Source organism: Physeter macrocephalus, unplaced genomic scaffold (assembly GCF_002837175.3).
Source record: "Physeter macrocephalus isolate SW-GA unplaced genomic scaffold, ASM283717v5 random_608, whole genome shotgun sequence".
NCBI classification, from domain to species: domain Eukaryota; kingdom Metazoa; phylum Chordata; class Mammalia; order Artiodactyla; family Physeteridae; genus Physeter; species Physeter macrocephalus.
The window spans coordinates 1-17,136 of NW_021145970.1; the positions used below are offsets into that span (position 1 = coordinate 1).

The 17,136-nt window shown below is 53.2% G+C and overlaps 1 protein-coding gene across 1 annotated transcript in view; it reads right to left on the minus strand.

Moving 5' to 3' along the window:
- Nucleotides 1-1,022: 1,022 nt before the first annotated feature.
- CAPN13 (calpain 13) overlaps nucleotides 1,023-17,136 on the minus strand; it is a gene marked incomplete at both ends in the record, with an annotated part of 46,109 nt that continues 29,995 nt past the window's right edge. The window contains 8 exon segments of the mRNA XM_028486102.1: nucleotides 1,023-1,078; nucleotides 2,049-2,177; nucleotides 3,741-3,816; nucleotides 5,797-5,868; nucleotides 7,470-7,525; nucleotides 7,624-7,681; nucleotides 11,141-11,230; nucleotides 15,532-15,543. Coding sequence (XP_028341903.1) covers nucleotides 1,023-1,078; nucleotides 2,049-2,177; nucleotides 3,741-3,816; nucleotides 5,797-5,868; nucleotides 7,470-7,525; nucleotides 7,624-7,681; nucleotides 11,141-11,230; nucleotides 15,532-15,543 — 549 coding nt within the window.

Here is a 17,136-nt window from a genome sequence, read left to right on the forward strand (position 1 = left end):
TCTGGGGAGGCTGCCCCCAGGGAGAGAGTCTTGTGTGCAGTTCCTGGAGGGGAAGATGCATTGTGCCCCTGGGAGGAAATGATTCTAAAGCTGCGTCGTCTTATCTAGGCTCTGGGGTCTGCTCTCCTCCTGGCTTCAGTTGAACATCACCAGGTTCATCCAGTGAGAAATAAGCATCCTCGTTACAACACAACTTTAAACTAGTTAGCTTAACACAGAGCAGGGCAAATGGTACCCTCTTCCCTTGAAAGATCTCAGTCTAGTCTCATCAATCTTTTCCAGCTAATTCCAACCCAAGCAGGAGGTCTCGGCCCTCTATTACAGCATATCTTCCGCTGCTCCCTGAATAGCCGGGCACTGAGAGGGACAGCTGAGGTCAACCAGCTGGCTGGGCCAGGAGGCTCTTTCTAAAAACTCACTGGGAGTAAGTTTAATGTACAGTGAGCTCATGGGGCTTCCCTGGTGGCACAGTGGTTAGGAATCCACCTGCCAACGCAGGGGACACAGGTTCAAGCCCTAATCCGGGAAGATCCCACATGCTGCGGAGCAACTAAGCCCCTGCGCCACAACTACTGAGCTTGCACTCTAGAACCCGCAAGCCACAACTACTGAGCCTGCACGCCTAGAGCCCGTGCTCTGCAGCTAGAGAAGCCACCGCAATGAGAAGCCGACGCACCACAACGAAGACCCAACGCAGCCAAAAATAAACAAATAAAATACATAAATGTAAAAAAACAGTGAACTCCGCAGGTGTTCCTTAGTTCCCTCTTGGATTTATGACTCCCACACAATCCTCTGCTTTATTAAGCTAGTGGTAAAAATAAAATCTGTCTGCCAGGATCCTAAAGCAGCCTTGGCAGCCGGCAATATATAAAGGCAGAAATTGGAGGCGGGGGGCCGGCAGCTTGGCTGGCCTTTGACAGACTGTTCAATAACCTCAGGGAGAGAAATGCCCCCTGGAATCAGGTGAGGAGAGGTAGCCTGGGGATGTGCCCTGTCTCTGTGAGGGGAAGGTACCTCACCTCCATTTCTGTCAGGTAGAGTCCTTTTCCGTCCTTGGAGAGGTTCTGGAACGCTTCTAGGGTAAAGAGGAGGAGAAGAATCAGGACAGGCCTGGGCCCACGTGCGATGAAAGCCAACGTGGTGATTCTGTGCGAAGCCCTGGAGTGTGCTCGGCCTCCCCTCCATTTCTCTTTCCAGCCAAACTCTACACCCGTGGGACAGCTCAGGCTCAGCCCTCAAAACAGCCCCCTGACTGCTCTGCCCCACACGGCCCTGCCCCCTGCAGCTTCCTTACACTTTGTACTCTCCACACTTGGCTGTGGGGATGCGGGGGCTTGTTTTAGCAGGTATCTCGGGGCACCTCCCTTGTCCAGCTGCGAATTCTCTGGAGCAAGACTGCGCCTCTGGCTTGTCCTTTACCCTCTCAGCGTTCTGCTCTCCCCACCCTGTTAACTGCCGGCCTCAGAGCTGTGGGGTTAGTGCCACATGGCAGGGGCGGTGCAAGGGTGTGAGCGGAGGCCAGATCCCACTTCGACCTCAACCACAACAGCTCCATTTGGAGCTATATTTTGGCTTGGGGTTTCACGTGAAATGTCATTTAAGACAAAGGGGTGTGCTGCTAAAAAGTGTCAAAACCTCTGGCCTACATAGCTGGATTTCGGAGGCCTCGGGGGCGGACCTCCTGCTCCCACCTACTCGCTGTGTGTGCAGTCCTTCAGCAGGGATCAAACCATTCGTTGCATGACTAAAGAGTAGGTTTAAACAGTCAACACAATCTGGAGAGGGGCCAGAGTGATTTAACCCGGTTCCTGAGAGAGGTGCTGGTAGGGTGATGAGGAAATGAGCGATCTGGGGTGGGGGAATGTCCTGGGGAGAAAAGGGTGCAGAAGGGAGGCTGGGGACTCCAGGCAACTACACCGTCACACAGGCTAACGTTGGCTCTGTCCCTTGGGACGAGCCCAGGCCTGGGGCCGGAGCACATTCCTGGTCCCCTCCTGTGTTCTTTGGTCACTGTGAAGGTCTCCAGGATGGCCCCGGGGTGACACTTGTCATGGCTTCAAGCCGCATCAGGACACAGGCCAGGCTGGGGAAGCTGACCCTGCCTGTGCTGTCGCTATAGCGGAGTCTCATCAGATCCAGCCGCTCATTGGTGACGGAGATCCCTGCAAGGAAGTCTGGGACACAGGGGGAGCCAGTGAGCGGGGAGGAGGCCGGGAGTTGGGGTCCTGTCCTCAGAGCGGAGAGCTCAGGTGGTGGCCTCAGGTGGACGGGAGAGAGTTGCCTCACCCTCTTTTGAGTCCTGTGATCATTCGTGTCAAGTTGTGAGCTCCAGCGGGGCACTGACCACAGAACCAACAACGGCAGACTGAAAATCAGGGGGGCCTGTGCACCCCGGTGAGCCAGCAGAACACTGTAAACCAAACCATCCATCAAGGGGACAAGCCTGGTGGCCTGTGGGCCCCATACAGCCAGAGACATGTTCGGTTTCTCCTGCAGAGCTAATAAAATGTGAATTTGAATGCCTTTAGATAGGGCATGCAGAGGCATGCTATAGAGGTAGAGGCTACAGAGGTAGCTTGCATGTTCTCAAATTGTCCCCTCAAATCACATCAGCTCTGTCGCCCCTTTCAGTTACTGGACTGGCCCCTGCCAGCTTTTCAGCCAAATTCCAACTATTCTCTTTCTCCCTTTTATTATTCTGGAGTCATTAGTGAGGTTCTCCTTCAAAGGTTTCATCTTTCACTGGCCATTCAGTGGTTCTCAGAGCGTGATTCCCCAGACCAGGAGCTTTGGCCTCACTAGGGAACTTGTCAGAAGTGCAAATTCTTGAGCCCCACTCCAGTCCTCCTGAAGCAGAAACTTTGGGCAGGTGGTGAGGCTCACCAATCTGCACTTTCACAAGCCCCCGGGGGTCCTGACGCAGGCTCAAGTGTGAGAACCACAGCCCTCGGCTGTGAACACGTAAGGCGAGGATAGAGGTTGAAGCCGGGGTGCGGGGGCAGCAGCTCAGGTTTCAACCCACTCAACAGGCTGAGAGCCCCTGGGAGGGAGACCCACGGAGGCTGCCCTTCCAGCAGGCGACCTGCGGGAGCCTGATTTTACATTTTATTCGGGAAGGTGGCCATTTCCTGACTTAACCTTTTCGTGAGCCATTTCCCCCATGGGTACAGTGAGGATGATTCCTGTCCTTCCCAAGTTCCAGAGCTGTTGAGACAATCAAATGAGGTGACGTGAATGCAAGTTCTTGCTGAAATATGAAGCATCTGCGCCCCGCGGCGTTATTATCATCCTCCCAGATCTGAAAGCTCTTGCCTCCTTGAAGCAGACAGAGGCCATTTGATTTCACTTAGCCCCAGACCCTCTGTAAAGAGAGCGCATCAGCCCACCTGTGGGTATTTAACCCTGAAGGCCCGGATGCTGAGATGGAAGCATCTTCAAGGCAAGCTAGATTTCTGGTAGGGTACCAACCATGCGGGGTCATTTTTACACAATTAGAGCTGTGCTGGCGAGAGAAGGCAATCAGGAGAATTGACTGGCAGGCGAGAACTCAGGCGGGGGAGGGTGGAGTCTGCATCTGGAGCCAGGAGGCTCACAGACCCAGTGTAAACCAGGGTAGGGCACAAACACCCGGCACCTCTCTACCAGCCTTGCCTACAGCATGCTGGGGGCGAGGGCAACACACACACACACACACACACACACACAGTCATCATGGCTCAAAGGGTTGCCTGCTTTACCTGTGTCCTTTATGGCCTTCCACAGATCCGAGCTCAGGAAAACTCCAGAGTTCTTCCGGGAGTTTTGGAAAACACTCTGATGTGGGAGAAAAAGCAAGAAGCCCAGGTGAGCCCCAGTGTCCACCTGGAAGAAGATGTCCTGGGTACCTGAGTAGAGGGAGGTCCCGATAAATCTCGTTCCCAGCCCTGGAGGCTGCTTCACTAAAACACGAGTGGGCCCAGCTCAGAGGCCAGCAGGGTGCATAGCTGAGGCCAGCGGGTGGGGAATGGGCTCTCCTTGATAAAGCTGACTGCCTGGCCGTCAACTGTGGGGCGGCGGGTCCCTCTCCCAGGCCCGCACCTTCCCCCCGCTCCCCCAACCTGCTCTCCTTCCTCTTCCTCACCCCCTAGACTGGGCTCCTGCTACCCCGGGAGGCTTCCTGCTTTCCAGGGAGGTAGAGAGCTCTCTACAGTTTGCCTAGGGTGGGGTTAATAGCACAGACGTTACAACCAAATCGCTGAGTATAAACCCCAGCTTGACTATTTACCAGCTGTGTAACCTGGGTCAAGTGACCTAACCTTTCTAGGCCTCTGTTTCCCCCTCTGTAGCACGGGGCCAGCTACAGTACCTACCTCATAGGTTCGTTGCAAGGAGTAAATGAGCACATCTTTATAAAGTGTTTAGGAGCGTGCCTTGCACGATAGTGAGTGCTGTGTAGGCAGCACTAAAGGCCCGTGAGAACTGCTCCTGGGACCAAGCGCGGCCGTGGTGTGGAGTCCCTTGAACACCCCGATCTTGTACAGGGCGGCTCTCCGTTTGCCCGAGACTTTTCTCCCTCTCCCTGATTCTCACTCTAACCCTCAGGCTCCTCCTGCTTCCCAGGTGAGGACACAGGTGGGTGAGTAACTTGCCTTGAATGAAGCGGGCAAGCACTGCAGGACTGAACCCGGGACTCCAAATGTTGGCCTAGGCTCAGCTGCTGCCCAGGAGCTGTTTTAAAGCAAAATACCCGCAAGCAGCTGTGCAGCTGAGGCAGGTCGTGGGAGCCGATTACTGTGAAATGGCGGCTTGACAACTTTTTTCTGGCCTTAGTTGTCTTTTGTGAGGTCAGAGACTTATCGTGTTCTCAACTAGGTACGGACTCGTTCATTCAGTCACGCATTCGTTCGGTCATTTGTTCAGCACTCTTGAGTGCCTTCTGTGTGCTGGACACTGTGGAAGGCCCTGGGGAAAAGGATAAATATGAGGGATCCCTGCCCTGGAGGACCCTGCAATCTCATGGGAGGACTGTCAGCCATTGCAGTGCCTGGTGAGAAACCAAAGGACCCCAGTGAGGGATTAGGTGATATAGATAAATAATATGTAAATCGAAAGTGTTTTTATTTTATTGTTGTGGGTTCAAGTGTTAGGAGCTGAAGGAGGATTAACTGGGTCTTAGCGGGGCGGGCAAGGCCCCCAGGGGAGGCCCCTCAGGGGAGGAGTTTTGGGGCTGGACCCGCAGGCTGGGTGGGCATCAGGCAGGCTCTGAGTCAGGGAGGGGAGAACAAGGAGGCTCATAGCTGGGGTCCGATGGAGTGAGCGGGATGAGGGAAAGGGCTTCTCCTGGACCCCAAAGTGGGTCCCAACTCAGAGGATCTTATGTCTAGCTGATGAGTTTCGACTTTGTCCTGAGAACAACAGTGAGGCCACAGAGCACAGCTGTGATTCTGATGTACGTTCTGGCAGCTGGACGGGAAGGGGATGAGGTGAACTAGAGGCCTAGGGGCTGCTGCAGTGGGCCCGGGGAGAAATGAGGAGGGCAGTGCTAGCGGGCAGTTTTAGCTACAGTCACTGTGACCCGTTTCTCCCCCAGCCTCCTGGAGCGGCCCTCAGCCTGCCACCTGACCGGGCATTGCCTCGTACCTTCTAGTGGTGCATGTACAGCTCCCCGAGCAAAACAGGGGCCCTCCTTGAGGGTGGGGGTGAGGTTCCTCTTCTTTCATAGCCCTCAACCCTGGTGTAGGATCAGGCTACCCAGTAAACATATGCTAAACCAGACAGAATAAGAGTGCTAGTCAAAAGGGAACACACAGGTACCTGGCAGTGGACAAGACGGCTCCACAGCCTTGAAAACTCCTCTTGGTCAAGCCGCCCGTTCACCTTCAGCTGGTGGGGAGTTAAGAGTCAAGCAGTCCTTCGTGCAGTGAGCGGAGCAGCTCCACCCACCCACTAGTAACACAGTCCAGGGTCACCTGGATGTGGCCCCACACCAGCTGGCTCTCGCTGTATCTGAAAGGGACCTGGCTTAGATTTATTTCACAGGGAAAACAATCAACTGGAAGGAGAGGGCAGCCCTGAGAAAGGAGAGCCAACATCACTTGCGCCCGGGGGAAGAGAGCAAGCCCCAAACACAGCCTTCACCCGTTGGGGGTGGGGACCCTGGCAGGGGTGGGAGTGGGGAGCCGCTGGAGGGAGGAGAGCACCTTGCAACTCCGGAAGCAGCACGAGAGGTGAATGCACCCGCTAAGTGTGCGCCAGTGGATGGACCGCGTTCTGTGTATTCAAGTCAGCCCTGGTCACTCCATACGATGGGTTTAATGAAAACTAATGAAGAGAATGGATCTCTGAGGAACTGGAGGGGAGCTGGTGGGTGAGCAAGAAGAAGGGTAGAAAAGACCCGTCTGCTGTGCAGGGGTCCTGCAGACATGACCTCCCCTAGGGTTGCCTGCCCCAGGGTGTGGGGCTGCCGAGGGCCACTGGACTCCTCCGCAGGCATGAGCAGTGTCTCTGGGGGATTCCAAGCCACAGCCAGCAGAGACAGGGCCTGACTGATGATTTCATCAGGAAGGCCTCCTGTTTGACAATGGCTGGCTTCACATCCCCAGTCGAGCCTTGTTAAGAGTGAAAGAGCCGGGGGGATCCGTGTCACCCCAGGGAGACCGTGCACACCCGAGGGAAGAGCTGCAAGACAGCAGCCGGGGGATACGCCCCCGAGGAGCCAGAGGGGAGATGGGGAGGGCAGGGGAGAAACGGCTCAGGGGAGAGTGGAAGTCAGGACGCGAGGCAGGAGGCCCGGGGTTGGGTCCCAGCCCTGCCACTTGTGGCCACGGAACGTGGGCAGGTCACTGCACCGTCCCAGCCCAGTCTCATCTGCGAGTGCAGCACAATAGTAATAAGGGGGTGTAACTGCCATGCAGACCGAAGCGTTTTCTGCAAGCGTTGGTGGTTGTTATCCTTATTGAACTGGGGGCTTGTTGAGCAAGGAATTTAAATAGTGAGGACTCCTCCAGTGGTAAGGAGAGGGGTGGAAGGAAAATAGTTCCCACGGGTGCTACAGGGAGGCATAATGTTAGAACATAGACCTTGGAGGCTGAAAACTCCAACTTCAAATCCAGACACAAATTCTGACTAGCTGTGTGATCTGGGCTGAACCCTTGTTCCTTCCACTGGATCACGGGACAATACTTCTTATATCACAGGGGTTACTGCAAGAATTACGAGGAAAACAATATATATCAGTACAGTTCTTGGCATGCAGTAGATGCCTGACAGGTGGTCAGTTTTGTTACTGTTGCTGTGGCGGTTCTGGAGAGCGAGTTGGTGCAGAATCCCCAGGAGCCCAGGCTCTTTGGTGAGCCCTCAGAACCAAGAAAGAAAATAATGAGGGTGAGAAAAGTGTTCCCCAGGGTCCTAAATAGACCCCTGGGGAAGCCCAAGGAGCAGACAGGCTCTTAGAGCTGGGGGAGGAGGGATGACTGCAAAGGATACATCGTCAGGGCCACAATGCTCCGGCACTCATCCAAAGACAATGTGTCCCCTGGAGGTCCTGAGGGGGAGAACAGGAAGGACTGAAACGTCAGAGAGGGTGGCATAGGACTGGCATGGCCATGGGGGTGGGGTTGGGGCCAGCAGGTCCTTCCTTACCTTTTAGGAATTCCTGGTTGAGAAGGCTCTGAACCTGGGTAGCATCAATGTCCAGCCCCTGATCCAAACGAGGAAGGGATGCAGGAAACACATCGGTGCCCAGGAGCAGAGGGGCACAGCTGCCTGACTGTAAAAGCACTGAGATTTCTGAGCACTTAGTTCCCATCTCACCTTTGTCATGAAGCCTTCCCTCCCTCCCTCCCTTCCTTCCCTCCCTCCCTCCCCCCTCCCTCCCTCCCTCCCCCCTCCCTCCCTCTCTCCTTCCTTCCTTCCTTCCTTTTTTTTTTTGGCTGTGCGGCATGACTTGCGGGATCTTTGTTCCCTGACCAGGGATTGAACCCGAGCCCTCGGCACTGAAAGCTTGGAGTCCTAACCACTGGACCCTCCCCCCTCCCTCCCTCCCTCCCCCCTCCCTCCCTCTCTCCTTCCTTCCTTCCTTCCTTTTTTTTTTTGGCTGTGCGGCATGACTTGCGGGATCTTTGTTCCCTGACCAGGGATTGAACCCGAGCCCTCGGCACTGAAAGCTTGGAGTCCTAACCACTGGACCGCCAGGGGATTCCCATGAAGCATTTCCTGATTGCCCCAGGCCCTGGTGATAACTCCCTTCCTGAACATCTGTAGTGCTGATTACTCCTGACATTTGATACCTGGTGTGGGTCACCTTGCATTTCTTTATTCATTACGGGGCTGAAAGCTGTGTTTGCTTCCTCCCCACCATACCTGCCACTTGGGAGCCCCTCAGGAGAAGTATTGTTGAATGAATCAATTCAGCCCTACAGGTGTGTTCCCCCATCTGCCTCCAGAAAGGAAGTGAGAGAAAACATGACTACTGAGAGTGTGAGTGTGTGTGTGTGTGTGTGTGTGTGTGTGTGTGTGTGTGTGTGGTGAGGGGAGATAAAAACACCAGGAATCCAGGCTAAGACAAGTTGCTCTAACTGAGCACATAACTTAGCATCAGTTTTCCCAGCCAGGGAAGCAGAAAGGGAGACATCACGGTTTTCCTCGGATAAAAAACGGGAAGGAGCTGAGGTTGAGGGGAGAGAAACTTTTCCTGGCCTGAACTTCTGAAGGTGTTAACTGCCTTCTTCACTTTTCTGTTGGGGACGCTGAGCAGTTTTATGGGCAGCAGATTCTGTGACGATTTGACAGAGAAGCAGAGCTGTTCTCCACGCAGCTGTTTCTTTCACCCAGCCTGGTAAAAAGCCGAGGGCATGATGGGACATCACCACCGTGGGGAAGCTTTTCCACGGAAGAAGGCGTTGGAGTGAGGGCTCCCAGCAGATGGCTTTGTAGAGTGGCACTAGGTCAGGAGGAAGGAGGTGCCTCCCTGGGGTCTCCTGAGAACCAGCACCCCACAGACGACAGGTAAGCAGCCCCCAGGGTGGCCTCGCCACCCAGAACAGAAAGCAAAAGCAGCCCTACAGTTTGTCCTTAGTGGAGTCCTTTAGCTGGGAAAATTACCCCCAGTGACGTCACCAGTGCAACACATCCTGCCAGCATCTGAAACTGGCCCTTAGGTCATCCCTCCAAGGTCTCACTAGCTCGTTACGTCAAGGAAGTTGGTGTTACGTGCCCGCCATCAACTGAGTTTTTTCCTTGAAAGAATCATGGCACCTCACTCTAAAGAGCGGTTGCCATGGTGAGGAATACCAACTTACATGGAGTCACATGAGAATGTAAGCAGCTGTGGGGCACGGATCACATCCCCCACCCTGGGACAGCCCCTGACCTGGTCCCTGCACCCAGTAAACACCAGAATGTTGGAAGAGATGGGGCTAGGAATGGAGATAAAGGTTGCCTGAAGAAAACGCCCAAAGAATCGCACGTTGGCCTCTACCACCTCAATGGAAGATGCCTAAGGACTGATGCTTTGCTTTCTTCAAGCTGAGCAGAGTCTTGGAACATCCTAGGGTATTTGTACATGTTTGCTGATTGAATAAATGACAGATGATGGATGTGGCCTGTCCCAAAGGCCGAGTGTGTCCTTCCTTTTCCCACAGGCGGACCCTGGATTATGGTACCACCACCACTACTATGGCTGATAAAGGGGTACAAGAGATTGGGAGACAGGACAGAGTGAGTACATGGACGAATATTTTGCTCTCAACTTTCTTTTGAGGACACAACCTCTGAGGATAGTTTGCAGGCTGTGCAGAATGGTGCCAGGTTGGCCCTGCTCAAGGGTGTCCCACCAAGGGGTGAAAAGAAGTTGGAGTCCAGTCTGGGTTCTACTCTCGAGCCATGCACCTTGGCACAAAGCTACATCTCTCTTCTATTCTAATTCCTACAAAGGCCTCATATGGGCTGCCAGTTACCCTCTATGAGAAGACATTTGGTGGTTGTTTGGAAAAGTCCCGATTAGGGAATCTGTACCATTTACCATATGACAAATTATATTTTTTATTTCAGAGGTACAGGTTCACGGACCACTTCGAAGATTTTGCCACCTGCCCCTGAAGGAAGCTTGGTCTCAGGTATCCTAATCTGGTCCTGCTGATCACCTAGGGGAAGTAACCTTAGCTAGAGCATCTGCTCTGGGGAAGTGAATCTGTCTTAATTCAGTGCAAACTGATTGAGCACCTTCTCTGTGGCAAGGACAGTGATAGCTGTTGGGGACAAGGAATGCATACGATGTCATCCCTGCCTTCAGAAGCTCACAGACTGGGGACATTCGCCATAGGAGATCCTGTTTTGCATCAAGTGAAGTGCTTTCTGAGTCAGCCCAGATGTGGGCCCGAATCCTGGGCTAGTGTTGATTTCAAGGAGGTTCATACTGAGCTGTTCCCTATAACATGCACTCTCATGCCAGCCCCATTCTTCAGCTCTCCTTATTTTTATCTCTGGGTCCAGGCTACCTGAATAACCTCCCTTTGGCTGCCTCCTGGTTACCAATGCCCTGTTAACCTTCTGAATGCCTAGCATCTTCCTGTCCTTGGCCCCTGCCTGCCCGAGGCCGGCACGGTACACACGATCATCTATGCGGCTCTCTGCTCCCCACACGGACATCACGACTAATGGTAAAAGGCCCATCGTGCAGAGCCCTTGGCAGCTGTTTTTTTTCCTGACAAGTCAAGGAGTTCTTTATAACGGCTTATTAAACCATTAAGAAAATCCCCTGTGCACGTAGGTGGCTTGGCAGGAAGAAGGCTGTTGGCGCTTTCTGGAGCTGGCCAGCTCCTGAGAAGAGGATGCCAACGTTGGTGGGAGGTGGCAGAACGGGAGAAGGAAAGATTTCAAGGGGTATTGCCAATTGCTTGTTTAAAGATGTAAAAAGCTCACTCCCCTATAAGCAGGCCCTTCCTTTCCAAACTACACTTCACCCCAGATGTCACCCGGCGGGGGCGCCCCGTCTCTCCAGATCAGTTCTGGACATCCAGGGAGAGAGGCTGACACGACCACCCGTCAAGTCATCTTCCTCTCTCTATCCTGATAAGGACCTGGGAGAGGTTTCCTTCCCTCTGGCCCCTCCATCACCTGTCCTATGTAGGGCCCCTCGCCGTCATGCTAAGTACTGTACCTGCTGAACGTATTTGTAGAAAATGCTTCGCTGGGAGCCATTTCTGGACGACTTGCCTGGATCTGAGGAAGAATAGCCAACATCAAAATTCTGGGGAAGGAGGCTGCCTGTCTGATACGGTGCGGGCCCCAAAACCTTCCACCTGGATCTGAGACAGAGGCTTCATCCAGCAATTGGATCAAACCTTTTTGAGGAATGGGAAAATGGAAATTTGTGGAAGGAAGATGGTTGGGTCCAGCCTGGCCTTCAAGGCCTGGTCTTCTCACCTCATCCCTGCCCCTTTGAGCCATCACCAGCCCATTGTGGTATCTGTGCTTTCACTGGTCAGTGGTGAGGCAAGAAGGACGGAGACAGAAGCTCTTGGGGAGGTGACGTGACCCAGTGAAGTCTGCCAACCAAGCCTTGCCCCACGCTTACCTGCAGTGGTCTGAGGTTGAGATTATTGTCCAGGTTCCTAGAAAATCAGGGGGACGGTGTGACAAGGATGACCAGCTCACTATCCAAAGGAGGCTCACGCTTACGTGTGGCAGGCGCCCCTGCAGGCACTGGGCATCTATGCCAAGGACACACGTGGAGAGCCCTCAGCACAGCAAGCTGTGAAGCGGGCAGCCATGGCAGTCAGCAGACAGATGAGCATTGTGACCTCGTGTCCAGTCTTTCGGGTGGCCCTCCCCTGGTCTTCAAATCATTTTGTAACCTGTTCCTTTCACAACCAGATATATGTGTATCGTAACCCCCCCATTTCCAGGATGGCAAATAAGATTTGTCTTATGTTCCAACTCTGAATGGTGGCACAGTGACCATCTGGCATGCTGGACTGAGAAGGCCTCGTCCATGCTCAACAGTAAAGACTGCCATGATTGTAGTGATGTCTGCCTCGGGGCCAAGATGGCATGAGGTGCCCAGCAGGGTGGGTGCTTGTTGATCCCGGTCTTGACTGCCGACTTGGCAGTGAAGACCCTCCACCATCAGACTGTATCACCCAGGCCCATCTCTCACTGTCTCCCCGATGTACCCCACATTCTGTCCACGTTTCAGACAACTGCCGTGCATGCCACATACCACCTTCCTGTGTGTGTGGGCAACATGGCTCAGTCCTCAACGAGCCCCATGTTCACCCACTGCCCTGCTTCTGCTCCTGCCTTCTTCTTCCACCTGCACTGCCTTCCCCTGGGAAACACTGTTAGGTTTTCCATCAAGGCCTAGCTTACATTCCATGTCCCCCAGGAAGCCTCCCTCTGTCCCACTCTGTCCTCCACTGTGTCCTCCCACACGACCCTGCACTTCCGTCAAGCAATGGGCCCATCCTGTTTGTGGTCTACTTATTGGTTCACAGACTCTCTCGCCTCCACTTTGTGTTGAGCTTGAGAGCGGGGGCCGGGCTGTGTCCCCTGCTAACAGAGGGCGTTGCTGCACAGGATGATGCAATGTGTTTTTATAAAATTAAGTAGAATAAAACGTTTAGAATCCCAGAAGTTCTGTACCTGTCACTGTCTGGCATCTTTAGGAAGATTCGGAGCAAAAACTCAACTGCTCCTCTGCCTGCGGAGACGACCACCACACAGGTCCCAGGGCTCAGGCTAAAGCACTCTGTAAGGTTGCATGTGGTTTCAGAAACGATGCCCTTCTCAGCAATTGTGAATTTGGAAAAAAAAGGTGGACGGCAATCTCTCTCGGAAGTGCTGGAACTGGAAGAGACGTGATGATGGTGAGAAACCCCCTCTGTGCATGGGCCCCAGCTACCAGGAGAGACCCCTACCTCCCAGACCCCTCTCCATCCACCAAAACAGCACTACAGGCCCTGAAAAGGGAGACGCTGCTTACCCGAAGTCTCGAAATGCAAGAGAGTTCAGACTGTTATTTAATATAGATGTTAACACTACAATGAATGAGGGGAAATATGATACATGGTTTTACCTCATTAAATCTTACAGCATCCTGGGCCTCTGGGTTTATCTCTCTGCTTATATACAAAGACGAATCATGAAAACTAGTGAGATTGTTCCAATACTGAATTAATTCAGTAATTCAAAACATAATTCAGTATTGGAATTTGGAGTCCTTTCTCTCTGGACCCTTTTGCAAAGCACTCCTTGGACCCCTGCAGCACTGCGGGGCTGGAGTCCTTTCATGCCCTCCATTTCTTCCTTCCAGTAAAGCCCTGAAATGCCTTCTCACTGGAGAATAATAGGCCCGGATCATTTTCCTTTTATTTCAATATTTTCTTGGAGATAAAACAATAAATATCATGCAGTTCCTATTACTGGACGTCACATACATATTACCTGATAAAAACCCCTTACTTGGGGCTTCCCTGGTGGCGCAGTGGTTGCGCGTCCGCCTGCCGATGCAGGGGAACCGGGTTCGCGCCCCGGTCTGGGAGGATCCCACGTGCCGCGGAGCGGCTGGGCCCGTGAGCCATGGCCGCTGAGCCTGCGCGTCCGGAGCCTGTGCTCCGCAACGGGAGAGGCCACAGCAGTGTGAGGCCCGCGTACCGCAAAAAAAAAATAAAAAAAATAAAAATAAAAAAATAAAAAATAAATTAAAAAAAATAAAAACCCCTTACTAAATAAAATTTCCCCAACACAACTGAGATGATTCCATTTAGAATGGTCACGCAGCATGAAATGATTGCTTGTGAGCTCTGCCTTGGGGGGAAACAAGGAGACGGGGAGAGGGTCTTTTCAAGGGGTGGGGACCAGGCTGGGCTGCAAGCTGAGGCTACTGTTGCTGGTGTGCATTAGGGCGCTGGGCAGAGTCTCCAAACTGATGCTGCTGTGGCATTATCAGCAGCCCCAGTGCCTTTGGAGCCTGACTTGCTCGGGCCTTTCTGGCAAAAGAAATGATGAGATCAGTTCTTCTCCAGAGTCAGCACTGTTGGGTGTGTGTACATGCACACGTGTGCACATGGGGAGGCACCGTGTGCAGGCGTGTGTGGGCTTTGAGCCTCCTACAATCACAAGACCTGACCCTCTGTTTCTAGGGATGCGGCTCATGCCTTTTATTCGATCAAGTCCTCACCTCGTTCTCCAGGTCTGGGAACTAGAACCCTGACTCGTTCCTTGCACCTGACTGCTTCCCTTGAAGCCCTTCCAGGAGTTCTCATCCCATGACTGGTGTGCTGAGAACCAGAGTTGGATCCTAAACCCAGCTCTGTGGCTGGGCCGCCGCTGTGACAGGCAGACCTCCTTGCTGTCTGCTTTCTGCCTGGGCTTCTGTGTATCCCCTGCTCAAGGACCACCTGTCCCAGCCTCTGTCTCCCTGTTGAGAGGCATCTGGAAGGGCCGGAGGAGCTTCCCTGGACCTGCCAGCAGGCTGCAGTCAGCACCCGTTGGCTGTGGCTACATCCTGCTCCCCCCGCTTCCCTTCCATGCTCGTCCTGGCACACGCACCTCCCCTCGGGCAACAGCCGCCTCACGGAGTTCACGTCTAAAGGGGTTTGAGTGGCTGTGAAGTTAGGTTTCCCAAACTCCATCCTTCCTTCTCCATCCTTACCCATATTTTGGTCACCTTTCACCCATGCCAAGCCAGAATATTTACTGGCCGGGGGTGGGGAGGGGCAGGTGGTAGCGGGTGGTCAGGAGGGTGGGGAGGGTGGGTGGTGGCGGTGATGAGGCTATAAGAAGAGTTGGAGGATGTGCCTTGAACTTGCGTTTGCATTGCATTCATCCTGGTTGTGGTGGGTTTGGGGGCTGACAAAGAATACAGGAGGCTAAAGATCCACCCCCCGGCCCACCAGGGACCCACGATCCCTGTCTCTCATCTTAAAAGGAACGGGCAGGGCTTCCCTGGTGGCGCAGTGGTTGGGAATCCGCCTGCCAACGCAGGGGACACGGGTTCGAGCCCTGGTCTGGGAAGATCCCACATGCCGCGGGGCAACTGGGCCCGTAAGCCACAACTACTGAGCCTGCGCGTCTGGAGCCTGTGCTCTGCAACGGGAGAGGCCGCGACAGTGAGAGGCCCGCGTACCGCGATGAAGAGTGGCCCCCGCTCGCCGCAACTGGAGAAAGCCCTCGCACAGAAACGAAGACCCAACACAGCCAAAAATAAATAAACAAATAAATAAATTTATAAAAAATAAATAAATAAATAAAAGGAACGGGCAGCGTCAATCTTATCTATCAGGGGCCAAATGTTTGAGGATGGTTTCATGGTTGAATTCCCTCTGGAACATCAAACCAGAGAACAGCCTAAGGGATCCAGCTTTAGACAAGGACAGCTGAAACATTCCCTGCATTGTTGACCTGTTTGGAAGTTCTAAGCTTGTACCTATTACAGGACATAGCAAGACTGAATTGGCGGCCACGGGACAGCGAGAGACACGTTGAGGTCAAGGGTGTTGGAAGAGGAGTAACAATACAGACAGACGGCAGCAGGGGCGGTGGCCATACCTGATAGTTGATCTGAGGGAAGAGAAGAAAGGCAGGTTCAGGAACCCACTCTAAAACCCAAAGGCGAGCAGGTCGGAGCAGCCTGGCTCAGGGCCCTGCGTTCCTTTTTGTTGCACTTTCAGCCTGTTCCCTGGAACACCTGGGAGTGAACAGGGCCCATCACTCATTCTCTGTGCAGAGCTGTGACAAAGGAAACCCAACTGCTGTAGGGAGCGTGAAGGGGAAAGGAAATTGAAGGGGGAGAAAGGTGTCTGAGAAAAGGAGACTCTCCCTTTCTCATCTCAGCTTGGTTACTCTTCACGGCAGTGATGATAAAATTGGAAGGAAAAGAGACAGTGATGGGAACTGGAGGTAAGACAGAACCAGGATCAAATGTAAATTCCCCAGAGTTGGAGTTCCAAGGAGAAGGAAACTGTTATTCCATCAGACCACGGTAAAGCATGATGGGAATTTGTTCTAGCATTCCCCTCCTCCCAATCACTGTACCTCAGTATTTGTAGGGATGTATGTGTGTGTCTGAATGCGGAAATACCTATGTTGCAGTCTGTCCATGTTACATAAGGAAGCACTGAAGATGCAGTCCCATTTTTAAGCCACTTCATGGTTTGCAAAGCATTTGCATGTAATGTGTTGAGTTGTCACAGTAATCCTAAGCATATGCCAGGCTCCTTATTTTATAGGTGTGGAAACTGAGGCTTTGTAGTCTCAGTAGCAGAGGTGAGAACAGAGCAAGCTGTGTTGCTTCCTTTGTAATTAATACCCTCCATGCACCATCTTCCACAGTTGGCATGGGTTTCAGTTCTATCCTACTGCTGATCCTGGGCTCTGCTTAGGTGTATAGGCCATTTGATTTGCCTGGGCAGACTTATCTGGAGATCAGGAATGAGCTGGGAGGGAGGTGGAAAGTTCCAGCCTGGGGGAGGATGGAGCTTATCCATCCTTGCTCTTTTTCTCTGTCCTGTTTTTTCCCTGCCTATTTGTACACCACCTGTGTTTGGTTTGATGCAAGGCAGAGCAGTGCTCCCATAGCAGTTGGAGAGTCACAGGCCCGTGCCAAGGTTGAAGAAATGTATGTAGCTGTCATCTGGGCAGCGCTGTACCCATGAACACCAGTAGAGCCCCGGAGTCTCTGAGAGCCTAGTTGCTGGCACCAACATAGCCTGTTTTTCAGCAGAACTGTGAAAGGAACCCACGTGTCTCTTGAGTTGTCAAGGTCTGGACTGTTCTTTGGTGTTTAACTCGATCAAGATCCTGCAAGATCCAAGGGGATCTCCAGGGATCCTAAGAAGGTCACAGGTCTGCATGCCCCTTCAGCAAAATGGGCAGCTGAGAAATAAGGTATCTCTGGCCGAAAAGTAGAGAAATGGGCTTGGCAGCATTTAAAAAAAACAGATATGATTACTATATATATATATATATATATTTGTGTGTGTGTGTGTGTGTGGGGGGCGGGGGGGTACGCGGGCCTCTCACTGCTGTGGCCTCTCCCGTTGCGGAGCACAGGCTCCGGACGCGCAGGCTCAGCAGCCATGGCTCACGGGCCCAGCCGCTCCGCGGCATGTGGGATCTTCCCGGACTGGGGCACGAACCCGTGTCCCCTGCATC